This window comes from Pseudoliparis swirei, chromosome 19, assembly GCF_029220125.1.
Source record: "Pseudoliparis swirei isolate HS2019 ecotype Mariana Trench chromosome 19, NWPU_hadal_v1, whole genome shotgun sequence".
NCBI lineage: Eukaryota > Metazoa > Chordata > Actinopteri > Perciformes > Liparidae > Pseudoliparis > Pseudoliparis swirei.
The window spans coordinates 493,506-507,643 of NC_079406.1; the positions used below are offsets into that span (position 1 = coordinate 493,506).

Here is a 14,138-nt window from a genome sequence, read left to right on the forward strand (position 1 = left end):
AAGGCAATGGATGCTCTTCCAGCTGAAGTTTCAGTGTGTGTGAGTGTGAGCGTGTGTGTGTGTGTGAGTGTGTGTGTGTTTGTGTGAGAGTGAGTGTGTGTGTGAGTGTGTGTGTGTGAGTGTGTGTGTGTGAGTGTGTGTGAGTGTGAGTGTGTTTGTGTGAGTGTGTGTGTGAGTGTGTGTGTGAGTGTGAGTGTGTGTGAGTGTGTGAGTGAGTGTGTGTGAGTGAGTGTGTGTGTGAGTGAGTGTGTGTGTGAGTGTGAGTGAGTGTGAGTGTGTGTGTGTGAGTGTGTGTGTGTGAGTGTGTGTGTGTGAGTGTGAGTCTGTGTGTGTGAGTGAGTGTGTGTGAGTGTGAGTGAGTGTGAGTGTGTGTGAGTGTGTGTGAGTGTGAGTGTGTGAGTGAGTGTGTGTGTGTGTGAGTGTGTGTGTGAGTGTGTGTGGCACACGGCCCGTTGGTGTGTTGTGGTGCCAGGAGCCTCCGTCTGGCCTCCACCCAGAGGCTCCTGTGTGCGGCTGCCTCTTCAGAGACGCTCCTCACTCAAACACGATGTTGTTCCGTCTGGGGTCACGAGGTCGAGTCGTCTCTGGAGGAGCGTCGTGATCGGAGTCATGACTGATGTGCATGACCAGCACCGTGAAATGAAGTCCTGGTTGTGGAGCAGCTGCACAGAGCTGTGAGGAGGAGGCGGAGGTTCATCCTCACTGCTCCACACTGACATGGAGCATGAGGGACGTCTTATTGTATTAAACTGCCATGTTTATGATCTATGGAGCTTTTTATTGCGTAGCTCTGCGGGGGGGGGGGGGGGGGGGGGCACGTCCGTTATTAATGTGCACATGTTGCATCAAGACGTGGAGAACACATTGCAGCGCACAATATACTATAAAGTTATTAACACTTTGGAAGTGGTGACATTCACTGAGTCAATAATAAAGATGTCAGATGTGTTCATTTCAACCTTATTGTCTTCATGAATTATTCACTTTCACAAAGGCAACATCACGTTATAGTTATTAATATAGACGTTTATGAAAAGGAATGCACTAATAACCCAAATGAAACAGGAGCAGCTCGTTATAGCATCAAAATACCTTCATAGATTATTATAAGACATACACATGAACTCTTAACTGTACTCTACTGCCCTCTGCTGGGCAAAAGATATGCCGCAATAACTATACGTATAGATACATCTGTATCTATACGCACGTAAAGATACAGATGTATAGATACGTATATATCTATACGTATGTAGATACATACGTATCTATACGCACGTAAAGATACATATGTATATATACATTATATATCTATACATATGTATAGATACATACGTAAAGATATATACGTATGTATATGATGTATATATCAACACATCAGACTCAATACGACATCATATCTGGTATGAAGAGCAGCATCAAAGCCACGGTCCCCCTCGCATCATGCAGGTAACTTTAGAAAGTATGAAATCATCTGCTGTGTTATTGGAAGCTCCGACCTCTTGACCTCTGAGTTCACATCTCATATCTTTGAGGACTTGGCAGCAGAGCTGGACACGACTCTTTGTTCCAGGACAACAACTCAGGAATGTGACCGAGAGTTTGAAATAACACGAGAAACAAGACGTCAAGACTTTGACAAGTTTTATACACAGGGAGGTCGTACAGGTCGTCTTCAACAGATTAACACACACATATGTATATACATATGTATATATACATACACGTATATATATTTCTATACATACACATGTATATAACTAACCTGTCGAGGGCTTCAAGCCCCTCGTGTCCCGTTGGTTTTATGAACTTAGAATTCATAACAAGCTGAACATCCCAACGGGCTCGCCTCATAAAGTAAAGGATTCATAAATTGGAAAACGTTTAACATGAATATGCACAACCTCACACGGATCACTACGTCACACACAGGAATACGACGAGTTTGGCTCCGCAGCAGAAGGTTAACAGCATGAGTTCACATTGAAGTCATCTTTAAGTGGAGCACTGGGACCGTCCAGTAAACACGCTCACAGCCAGAGGTTCCTGAGGGACTCAGAGACGCTCACAGCCCTCCACCAGTGATCATGCTTTAACCTTGCTGCTCACGCACCAACAACCAGATGCCCAAGTGGCTGCTGGGTAAAGATGGAAGCCCATGGGGTCTGGGGGGGTGTGGGGGGTCTTCTGAGCTGATGAGGACCCGCCTCAGTCGTCCTTGCCCTTCCCTTGGGGGGTGGTGCCTTCGTTCCAGGCCACATAAACAAACAGAGCCAGAACCACGTGCACCGCGAGCACGGCCACGATGGCGGCATAGAAGTAGCTGTCGGAGCTCGACATCTTCATGGACCCTGGAGGAGGAGGAAACATTACATCATCTGTCATGTCAAAATGGACTTCAGCTTAAAAACTTGAGTGAACGGCCATAAGAACAATAAGTGGAGTGATTCTCTTGAGATGAAGCCAGCTGTTCCCTCACACTTTAATATCTACAGATGTACGAAACATTGTGGGAGAGATAATAAACCAATGAATAGGAACGCTGTGGCATGTCAGCAGATAGGATGCCTACCCATCTAAAACTAACCCTTACCCTCAAGGGGGTAACCCTTACCCTGAAGGAGGTAACCCTTACCCTCAAGGAGGTAACCCTTACCCTGAAGGAGGTAACCCTTACCCTCAAGGAGGTAGCCCTTACCCTCAAGGAGGTAACCCTTACCCTGAAGGAGGTAACTCTTACCCTGGAGGAGGTAACTCTTACCCTCAAGGAGGTAACTCTTACCCTCAAGGAGGTAACTCTTACCCTCAAGGAGGTAACTCTTACCCTGAAGGAGGTAACTCTTACCCTGAAGGAGGTAACTCTTACCCTCAAGGAGGTAACCCTTACCCTGAAGGAGGTAACTCTTACCCTCAAGGAGGTAACTCTTACCCTGAAGGAGGTAACCCTTACCCTCAAGGAGGCAACCCTTACCCTCAAGGAGGTAACCCTTACCTTGAAGGAGGTAACCCTTACCCTGAAGGAGGTAACCCTTACCCTGAAGGAGGTAACTCTTACCCTCAAGGGGGTAACCCTTACCCTCAAGGGGGTAACCCTTACCATCAAGGAGGTAACTCTTACCATGAAGGAAGTAACCCTTACCCTCAAGGAGGTAACCCTTACCCTCAAGGAGGTAACCCTTACCATCAAGGAGGTAACCCTTACCATCAAGGAGGTAACCCTTACCATCAAGGAGGTAACCCTTACCCTCAAGGAGGTAACCCTTACCCTGAAGGAGGTAACCCTTACCATCAAGGAGGTAACCCTTACCCTCAAGGAGGTAACTCTTACCCTCAAGGAGGTAACTCTTACCCTCAAGGAGGTAACCCTTACCCTCAAGGAGGTAACCCTTACCCTCAAGGAGGTAACCCTTACCATCAAGGAGGTAACCCTTACCATCAAGGAGGTAACCCTTACCCTCAAGGGGGTAAGCCTTACCATCAAGGAGGTAACCCTTACCCTCAAGGGGGTAAGCCTTACCATCAAGGAGGTAACCCTTACCCTCAAGGGGGTAACCCTTACCCTCAAGGGGGTAACCCTTACCCTCAAGGAGGTAACCCTTACCCTCAAGGGGGTAACCCTTACCCTCAAGGAGGTAACCCTTACCCTCAAGGAGGTAACCCTTACCCTCAAGGGGGTAACCCTTACCCTCAAGGGGGTAACCCTTACCCTCAAGGGGGTAACCCTTACCCTCAAGGAGGTAACCCTTACCCTCAAGGGGGTAACCCTTACCCTCAAGGAGGTAACCCTTACCCTCAAGGAGGTAAGCCTTACCCTCAAAGACGTAGGCCTTGGTGGCGAAGTAGAGCCCGATGGGCAGCGTCACCATCAGGATGGTGAAGAACAGCAGAGTCTTCAGGGCGGAGACCAGCGAGTTCTCGTTCCTGAGGAGCAGAACCCAGTCAGGAACACAGGAGGGAGAACTGATATCACGAGGAGAGCAAACAACGGCCCAATAGCATCTACAGTTTAAATGCTTTTGTTCAATAAATATAACTTTGAATTATAAAAAATCAAATAAAAAGTTATAATTGATAATGGTCGTTTAAAAAAATGTAACAATAAATAACCCCAAATAAATAACAATACAATTGAATATGATTGTCTGATTCATGTTTTCTGTTTGCTCATATACTGTCAGCCTAAATAAGTATATTTATTATTTTTGAACAAAGGTTCAATGTTTTTCCACACGTTTCAAAAAGTGACGCAATTTATTTGTGTCAATGTATTTCAGTCAGTGGAGAAAAGATGAACCTAAACATGTGAATGTCTCCCTGCCAGCACAGGACACACGTTACGTTACGTTACGTTACATGTCACTAGAGGACCCCGTCCTGAGTCTAGTCACGTGGTCACGTGGTCACGTGCTCCACGTCGAGCAGCAGCTTTTTAAACAGACCTCACTGAGGGGCTAAGCTACGATGCTAGCTAGCTAGGTGGGCTAGCCGCTGGTTAAAGCCGTCGGGCTCTCACCCTCTGCAGTAAGCCGGCGGTCCGGCGTCCGGAGCCGCGCCGACAGGTCCGTCCATCGCCGGAGAGGAAGAGTTCAACACGGGAATATAACCGGCTGGTGTTCGCGTGAGCCCCGTTTGTGTTGTGTTGTCGCCGCAGATCAACTCCTTCTTCCGCATTGGATCACGGGGTCTTCACGTGACCACGTTTGACTTCTCGCGAGACTTACTGGCTAGACTCATGGCTAGTTTATATGTGCAAAGGGTTGTGTTCAGTACAGTGAGCTCCTGGAGGAGTTTGACCTCTGACCTTCCAGAAATATGTCCCATGGCTCTCTCTGTCGATGCCTCTTCATCCCACCTGTCAAGCACACCTGTTGTCTGACCTCCACGTGTGGAAACCAACATGGAAATAAAGTTTCCATTTCAAAAAACACTTTAAAAATAGTCCATGCTATTCTGAGCTGTGTCATTTGCTGCTAGCGGGAAGAGGTGCTATAGCGTAAGCAGTCACCAGGTATTCACTACTGTACCTTATTGTACTTTATACTTCCACTCAACTACATTTTAGTGGCAAATATTCCACAAGTTACCCATTTATCTATTGTATGTAATAGTTAGTTACTCCTTCCAGAGACATCATGTGAGCTCAGAAAAGACGAAGCCAAAGGAAGCGCTTGAGAAACGAGTGTCTGACATCTTTGATTCCGGGGCTCCGTGTGGAGGAAGGAGTCTGTCTGACAGCAGAGCTCTTCTGATGTGTTCCTATCCTCGTAAACTCTGAGTGATTATCCCACCGCTGGCATCCTGGTAAAGTAGAGCTAAAAAAACAAAGAATGTGAGGAGAGAAACATTTAGATGTAAACAGTGTTGGGAGTAACGCGCTACTTTGTAACGCGTTACTGTAATTCCACTACTTTTAGCGGTAACGAGCATGTAACGAAGTATTTTTTTAACCCAACTAACGCAGTTACAGTTACTGAAATGTAAATGAGTTCGTTACTCGCGTGACTCTCTTTTGTGAAAAATGAACACTTGCAGACAAGAAGACAAGCTAGGCTACTTTAGCTGCTTCTGATCCGACAGCAGGACCTTGGTGGCGCAATGATGGAACGTCTCGGACGTTATGGACTGATGACACGGAGACGGGACCACGTTATTAATCCTCCTTTATTGGGCCTCCACCAACACAGTGTGTTTACATGATGCAGATTTACATGTTACAGACAGCTGCTCCTCTCAGCAGCTCCAACAACAGCGGTTCCCGTCAACCAACCTTAACTCCCGTTTTCCGGCAGGTTAACCCCGCCTCCCCTCTACTCCGCCAATCACAGGCCCGCCCCCTCGACCAGCATCACGGTGCCACACTGATTGACAGCCACTTCACAGGGTCGCTACAATAAACACCAATCGAATCAATCAATGAGCATGAAACCACATCATGGCCGACAGCGCGGATAGAATGAGCTTTCTCTCCTGGAAGTATGGACATTACTTTTCGCTCGTCGAAATTAGAGACAAAAATGTAGTGGTGAGTTGTAAATTATGTGCAGGTGCAAAGACCCTATCCACATCTAAGAGACAGTTATTTTGTATAAAGTTAAGTATTAAAAGGGACTTTTGTACTCCTGCTTGATTTGAAGGCCTGTTGCCCTGTTGATTGCAATAAATAGGTCTACAAAATATGTTTATTGTGTTTGACTGTTCAGTACTGTTCATTACATAAACAAAGCAGACATAAAAGTAACTTAAAAGTTACTTTCCCTAGTAACTAATTACTTTTGATAGACAGTAACTAGTAAAGTAATTAAATTACTTTTAAAAGAAGTAACTAGTAACTAATTTTCAGTAACTTGCCCAACACTGGATGTAATCAATAATAAAACTATCGATAATAAAACCCAGAGCTGTAACATTCACACCAAAAAGGTTATGATGGAGGAACATGTTTAAAGCAGTGTAAAGGAAGTACGTGTTGCCTTGAAGGAGAGCTTCATCTCTACATCTGCTCCTCTTCATCATCATTCACCAAGGAGGGGTGGGTGCAATCTGCAGCCTCACCACTAGGTGTCCCTCACTACTCACGTAGATGTTATGGAAGCAGCTCCACACATTGTAATCATACTTCCTCCACGTGTATTCACCTCGACATGTCCAGTGTCTCCCTGCTTAAAGTCACTGCACACACTCACCATGAAGTCACCACCACACCTTTGATTGCATAACTTCTGTATCCGTGTGTCTTCTCCACCACACGCTTTACATCATATGGCTACGGTTGTGAGCATAATTACTTTGTGACACGGACAGATCTACGGCACTAGAAGTCAGAGACGAGGTCCACGTGTTCAGAAATGAAATGTCTCTGTGTTTAGGATCATTTTTCTTATTGAAGTTATTTATTATGTCTCTTTTGGGACTCATGAACAAGGCGGCTGCTGTCTGACTGATCAATGAACTCTGTCCATGAAACCAGTCAAGACCAGAAAGTAAAACAATATAATATCAATATAATATCAATATAATATAATATCAATATAATATCAATATAATATAATATCAATATAATATCACAAACTCCCACCGTGTTTATGACGACGGGTCTCTGACATCAAAGAAGCTTTAACTTAAATATAAATGTGATGATGTTTTTATTTTATTGATTTATGTTTCGCATTTCTACATTCATCATCTTCATCATCTTCATCTTCATCACCATCTCCTTCTTGATCTTCGTGAATATTCAGAGTGCTTCACGTAATGAGTGAGAAGTGCATTTTCAGAGAGGCTTTGTTTGGACCCGTGACGGCGTGAGCGTCCGGACCCGGACCCGCCATGTGAGAGTCCGGACCCGGACCCGCCATGTGAGAGTCCGGACCCGGACCCGCCATGTGAGAGTCCGGACCCGGACCCGCCATGTGAGTCTGGATCCCGGACCCGCCATGTGAGAGTCCGGACCCGGACCCGCCATGTGAGAGTCCGGACCCGGACCCGCCATGTGAGTCTGGATCCCGGACCCGCCATGTGAGAGTCCGGACCCGGACCCGCCATGTGAGAGTCCGGACCCGGACCCGCCATGTGAGTCTGGATCCCGGACCCGCCATGTGAGAGTCCGGACCCGGACCCGCCATGTGAGTCTGGATCCCGGACCCGCCATGTGAGAGTCCGGACCCGGACCCGCCATGAGTCTGGATCCCGGACCCGCCATGTGAGAGTCCGACCCGACCCGCCATGTAAGTCCGGACCGGACCCGCCATGTGAGAGTCCGGACCCGACCCGCCATGTGAGTCTGGATCCCGACCCGCCATGTGAGAGTCCGGACCAGACCCGCCATGTGAGAGTCCGGACCGACCCGCCATGTGAGTCTGGATCCTGACCCGCCATGTGAGAGTCCGGACCCGGACCCGCCATGTGAGTCTGGATCCCGGACCCGCCATGTGAGAGTCTGGACCTGGACCCGCCATGTGAGAGTCCGGACCCGGACCCGCCATGTGAGTCTGGATCCCGGACCCGCCATGTGAGAGTCCGGACCTGGACCCGCCATGTGAGAGTCCGGACCCGGACCCGCCATGTGAGTCTGGATCCCGGACCCGCCATGTGAGAGTCCGGACCTGGACCCGCTATGTGAGAGTCCGGACCTGGACCCGCCATGTGAGAGTCCGGACCCGGACCCGCCATGTGAGTCTGGATCCCGGACCCGCCATGTGAGTCTGGATCCCGGACCCGCCATGTGAGAGTCCGGACCTGGACCCGCTATGTGAGAGTCCGGACCTGGACCCGCCATGTGAGAGTCCGGACCCGGACCCGCCATGTGAGTCTGGATCCCGGACCCGCCATGTGAGAGTCCGGACCTGGACCCGCCATGTGAGAGTCCGGACCCGGACCCGCCATGTGAGTCTGGATCCCGGACCCGCCATGTGAGAGTCCGGACCCGGACCCGCCATGTGAGTCTGGATCCCGGACCCGCCATGTGATGTGAGGGTCCCGTGAGCCGCCTCGTGTCGTGAATGACACAATAATAACACCTGGTACAGGTTTGGGGGTCGTGTTCCCCATGTCCTCCACTGGTCCTCCACTGGTCCTCCACTGGTCCTCCACTGGTCCTCCACTGGTCCTCCACTGGTCCTCCACTGGTCCTCCACTGGTCCTCCACTGGTCCTCCACTGGTCCTCCATTGGTCCTCTACTGGTCCTCCACTGGTCCTCTACTGGTCCTCCACTGGTCCTCTACTCAAAGAAATGACTCATTGGATGAACTCAATTAAATTGTTGGCAGGTTTTCCATCCAATAATTATATGCAACTCCAACTCAAATTTAGCACATCAGTGCAATAAAATGTAATTAAGTTAGTCCAACTCATTTGTATCAAATACAACTAAAATAAAATAACTATATTCATTAAATTTAATTAATTTGTGTTTGTCCAACTCAAAATATAAACTAACGAACAAAATATGCAAACTCCACACAGAAGGAACACCCAGACTGGGAATTGAACCCACGGCCCTCTGGCTGTGAGGCGACAGTGCTAGCCACTACACCACCGTACAGCCCTGAATGTGTGTTCACCTCATGTAAACAACTCATTTTCAGCTGGCGCATGCGCAAAGGGTAGTCCTCAATGAAACACATTTATTTTGAGTTGATATGCACACCATCTAACCTAAATAAATCTAATGAATGAAAGTATTCATACATTTTGTGTTACACCCATTAAATATAAATATCTATTTTTGTAATTGATTTATTTAAATGTATCAAACAATATTTAAATGTGTCACCTCGAAGAAGGGCTTGAATCGTTTTTTGGAGTGTACTGGTCCTCCACTGGTCCTCTACTGGTCCTCTACTTGTCCTCCACTGGTCCTCCACTGGTCCTCCACTGGTCCTCTACTGGTCCTCTACTGGTCCTCTACTGGTCCTCTACTGGTCCTCTACTGGTCCTCTACTGGTCCTCTACTGGTCCTCTACTGGTCCTCTACTGGTCCTCTACTGGTCCTCTACTGGTCCTCTACTGGTCCTCTACTGGTCCTCCACTGGTCCTCTACTGGTCCTCTACTGGTCCTCTACTGGTCCTCCACTGGTCCTCCACTGGTCCTCTACTGGTCCTCCACTGGTCCTCTACTGATCCTCCACTGGTCCTCCACTGGTCCTCTACTGGTCCTCCACTGGTCCTCTACTGGTCCTCCACTGGTCCTCCACTGGTCCTCTACTGGTCCTCCACTGGTCCTCCACTGGTCCTCCACTGGTCCTCCACTGGTCCTCTACTGGTCCTCCACTGGTCCTCCACTGGTCCTCTACTGGTTGCTCACACCGGCTGACAGGTCAGTTCCGGTTGCCCCGTTCCTCCGTCCATGTGTCCTCCCGGGTCTCTGGACCGGACCAGTCGGATGCTCGGTGCCTTCAGAGCGCGCGGACGTCCCGCTGAACGTGGACGCGCTCTTCTGAATGTGAAGTCGCTGCAACAGGCGGGCACCTCCAACCGGAGCACAGCAGCCCCTCCTCCTCCCGGTGCGTCCTCTTCCTCCCGGTGCGTCCTCCTCCTCCCGGTGCGTCCTCCTCCTCCCGGTGCGTCCTCCTCCTCTCGGTGCACCCTCCGGACACAAAGCTGTGAATAATCACGTGATTATTCAGAGTGTAAACACAGAGAGGTGTGGTATGGGGTCATGTGACCAGCAGGCTGCAAACTGATGGATCAGAGATCATTGATCACGTGGTTTGAGAAAGAGACTCAGGATCAATGATTTACATGATAACGGTTGTTTTAACATCCTGAACCGGAACCAGACTCTACCAGACTCTACCCGACTCTATCAGACTCTACCCGACTCTACCAGACTCTATCAGACACTATCAGACTCTACCCGACTCTATCAGACTCTACCAGACTCTACCAGACTATCAGACACTATCAGACTCTACCCGACTCTACCCGACTCTACCAGACTCTACCAGACTCTATCAGACTCTACCAGACTCTACCCGACTCTATCAGACACTATCAGACTCTATCAGACACTATCAGACTCTATCAGACTCTACCCGACTCTATCAGACTCTACCCGACTCTACCAGACTCTATCAGACACTATCAGACTCTACCCGACTCTATCAGACTCTACCAGACTCTACCAGACTCTACCCGACTCTATCAGACTCTATCAGACTCTACCAGACACTGTCAGACTCTATCAGACTCTACCAGACTCTACCAGACTCTATCAGACTCTATCAGACTCTATCAGACTATCAGACTCTACCCGACTCTATCAGACTCTATCCGACTCTATCAGACTCTATCAGACTATCAGACTCTATCCGACTCTACCAGACTATACCGGACTCTATCAGACTCTATCAGACTCTATCAGACTCTACCAGACTATACCAGACTATACCCGACTCTATCAGACTCTATCAGACTCCATCAGACTCCACCAGACTCTACCAGACTCTATCAGACTCTATCAGACACTATCAGACACTATCAGACTCTACCAGACTCTATCAGACACTATCAGACTCTACCAGACTCTACCAGACTCTACCCGACTCTGCCCGACTCTATCAGACACTATTAGACTCTATCAGACACTACCAGACTCTACCCGACTCTACCCGACTCTATCAGACACTATCAGACTCTATCAGACACTACCAGACTCTACCCGACTCTACCAGACTCTATCAGACTCTATCAGACACTACCAGACTCTATTAGACTCTATCAGACTCTATCAGACTCTATCCGACTCTATCAGACTCTATCAGACTATCAGACTCTACCCGACTCTACCAGACTCTACCAGACTCTACCAGACTCTATCAGACTCTATCAGACTCTATCAGACTCTACCAGACTCTACCAGACTCTATCAGACTCTATCAGACTCTACCAGACTCTACCCGACTCTACCAGACACTATCAGACTCTACCAGACTATACCGGACTCTATCAGACTCTATCAGACTCCATCAGACTCTATCAGACTCTACCAGACTCTATCAGACTCTATCAGACTCTACCAGACTCTATCAGACACTATCAGACTCTATCAGACTCTACCAGACTCTACCCGACTCTACCAGACACTATCAGACTCTACCGGACTATACCGGACTCTATCAGACTCTATCAGACTCCATCAGACTCTATCAGACTCTACCAGACTCTACCAGACTCTACCAGACTCTACCAGACTCTATCAGACTCTACCAGACTCTACCAGACTCTATCAGACTCTACCCGACTCTATCAGACTCTACCAGACTCTACCAGACTCTATCAGACTCTACCAGACTCTACCAGACTCTACCAGACTCTACCAGACTCTATCAGACTCTACCAGACTATACCCGACTCCATCAGACTCTACCAGACTCTATCAGACTCTACCAGACTATACCCGACTCCATCAGACTCTACCAGACTCTACCCGACTCTACTTATCAGCCTCTTTGTGGACACAGATATGGATGTCACACTTTCATAAGGTCCCAGCGCCCTGAGAGGGAACCCCCTCTTCCGGCCCCCTGCTGCTCCTCTCTTCCTGCCTCTGGACTTCTCTCTGCAGGGTTCTGGTGCTGAGAGCCGGGACAGCGTGTCTGAGCACTCCGGGTGTCAGAGACGTCGAGGACAGCGTAGATGAACGTTTCCTCCTGAATCGTCTCCTGTAAAGCGTGAGCGTTCCGCTCAGTGCTGTTGACCTCAGACGTGACCCCACCCAGAGAAGAGCCCTCGGGTTCCAGCAGGTCAGCGGAGCTTCTCAGAGTTTAGAGCCAACAGTGAATGGATGTTGGCCCTTTGCTGAGCAGCTCGCTCAGAGAGGACGTGTTGATCAGGCCTCTCAGTCCACCAGGTACAGAGCTCCTCCTCCAGCTGCTGTCTGACAGCTCTGGATGAGCAGCGGATGCTCCGCCAAGGAGGAGCAGGAAAGAGGCCAGAGCAGCTGGCCGCTTCCTCTGGCCTCGTGCACACGGCTTCAGACACGGCTTCAGACGAAGCTTCAGACGCAGCTTCAGACGCAGCTTCAGACGCAGCTTCACAGGAGGGGGGGCTTCACAGGAAGTTTAAGGCTCGTCAGGATTTGCCTCCAGGGCCCCAGATTCTAACCTCTAAATGAATTCACTCCAAAATCCAAGAATCCAAAATCTCATTAACGGAAGGGGAGTGAAAGGGGCGGGGCTTAAGGGAACTGGTGTTCAGCTGCAGCTCACGTTTGAATGAGTCTCTTTTCATGGAGGATCATCTCGCAGGCAGCAGGTTATTGTAATATGTAATATCTGAGCGTTTCCATGTTGCTCGGGGTAACAGTGGTGACACACAGCCCCCCCCCCTCCCCCCGGCATGCAGACCTTGACCACGAAGGCTCCGGGGCCACAACACCAAATGCTTCTGCTATTTTTACCCTGAGCCGTTACTCTCTCCTGAAGGCTTCTCCTCTCCCTGAGGTGACATCAGCATCATTTTCTCCCCGGAGTCCTTGTGACTTCACGTCTCATGGGGTCATCGGACCCTATGAGACGGCATAGATCCTATCTGCCTGATGGATCATCGAGGTCTGGGTCGTGGAATTCCTGCTCCTGACTACGCCACTATCCTGTTGAGACTCCGCCCACTGTTGAGACTCCGCCCACTCCTCTCTACCTCCATCGGCCAGATGGATCGTGGAGGTCTCCATCGTGGAATATGCCGACTATGAACTATTCATCCACTCTGTCATGACATCTATTGTTCTGTCCATCCTGGAGAGGGATCCTCCTCTGTTCTCTCCTCAAGGGTTCTTACCTTTTTCCCCCTGAAGGGTTATTTGGGAGTTGTTCCTGATCCGATGTGAAGTCAAAGGTCAAAGGTCAGGGATGTCTATGTGTTCAGATTGTAAAGCACTCTGAGACACATTTGTAATTTGTGAAATTGGGCTATAAAAATAAACTGAATTGAATTGAATTGAATCATGGTCACTGTGCTCCCGTCTCATCTTCAGATCACCGGCACTGAGAGAGGAGAAGCTCTTCTCCCATTGGCTAACACACTAGTGCCAGACTTCCCTTCAGATGAGGAACTTACTGTCCAGCTCATGACAATCAAAAGACATTTTAATCTCCGGCCTCAGAGGAGCGCTCTGCCAGTGACATCACTGAAAGTCTGCTGACCCTCCAGCGGCTCCTCAGAGGCAGCATACCAGACTTCAAAGGGACCGCGTGGGCCAATGGGAGCTCAGGCAGAGGAAAGGGACCGCGTGGGCCAATGGGAGCTCAGGAAGAGGAAAGGGACCGCGTGGGCCAATGGGAGCTCAGGCAGAGGATCCGATGTACAGTCTGAAGCTCTACAACAGGTAAACAGCTGTAAGGACCAAAGCTCTGGACTCCATATGCATGAGAGGCTTCACCCTCTCATCTGGAGGGAGCAGCGAGGCCCTGAACACCACCTTCACCCTCTCATCTGGAGGGAGCAGCGAGGCCCTGAACACCACCTTCACCCTCTCATCTGGAGGGAGCAGCGAGGTCAGTTTCACAGATTCTCGCTCCACCTTCGGCGCTTCACGCCGCTGAGTGCTTCCGCCCATCTGTGCCCTTCTTCCTGTTCCCCATGAAGCACCACCCTCCTCCTCTTCATGAGCTCTTATTTATCTTACTCCATGTTTTCT

At 49.3% G+C, this 14,138-nt stretch overlaps 1 protein-coding gene across 1 annotated transcript; it reads right to left on the minus strand.

Annotated features, from left to right (window-relative positions):
• Positions 1-1,627: 1,627 nt before the first annotated feature.
• Positions 1,628-4,686, minus strand: vma21 (vacuolar ATPase assembly factor VMA21). The gene is made up of 3 exons (XM_056438834.1): positions 4,514-4,686; positions 3,812-3,921; positions 1,628-2,351 (listed from the first exon to the last, which is right to left on the minus strand). Exons 1-3 carry the CDS (start codon positions 4,669-4,671, stop codon positions 2,209-2,211), a joined length of 411 nt encoding a protein of 136 aa, XP_056294809.1. The 5' UTR covers positions 4,672-4,686; the 3' UTR covers positions 1,628-2,208.
• Between the last annotated feature and the right edge of the window lie 9,452 nt (positions 4,687-14,138).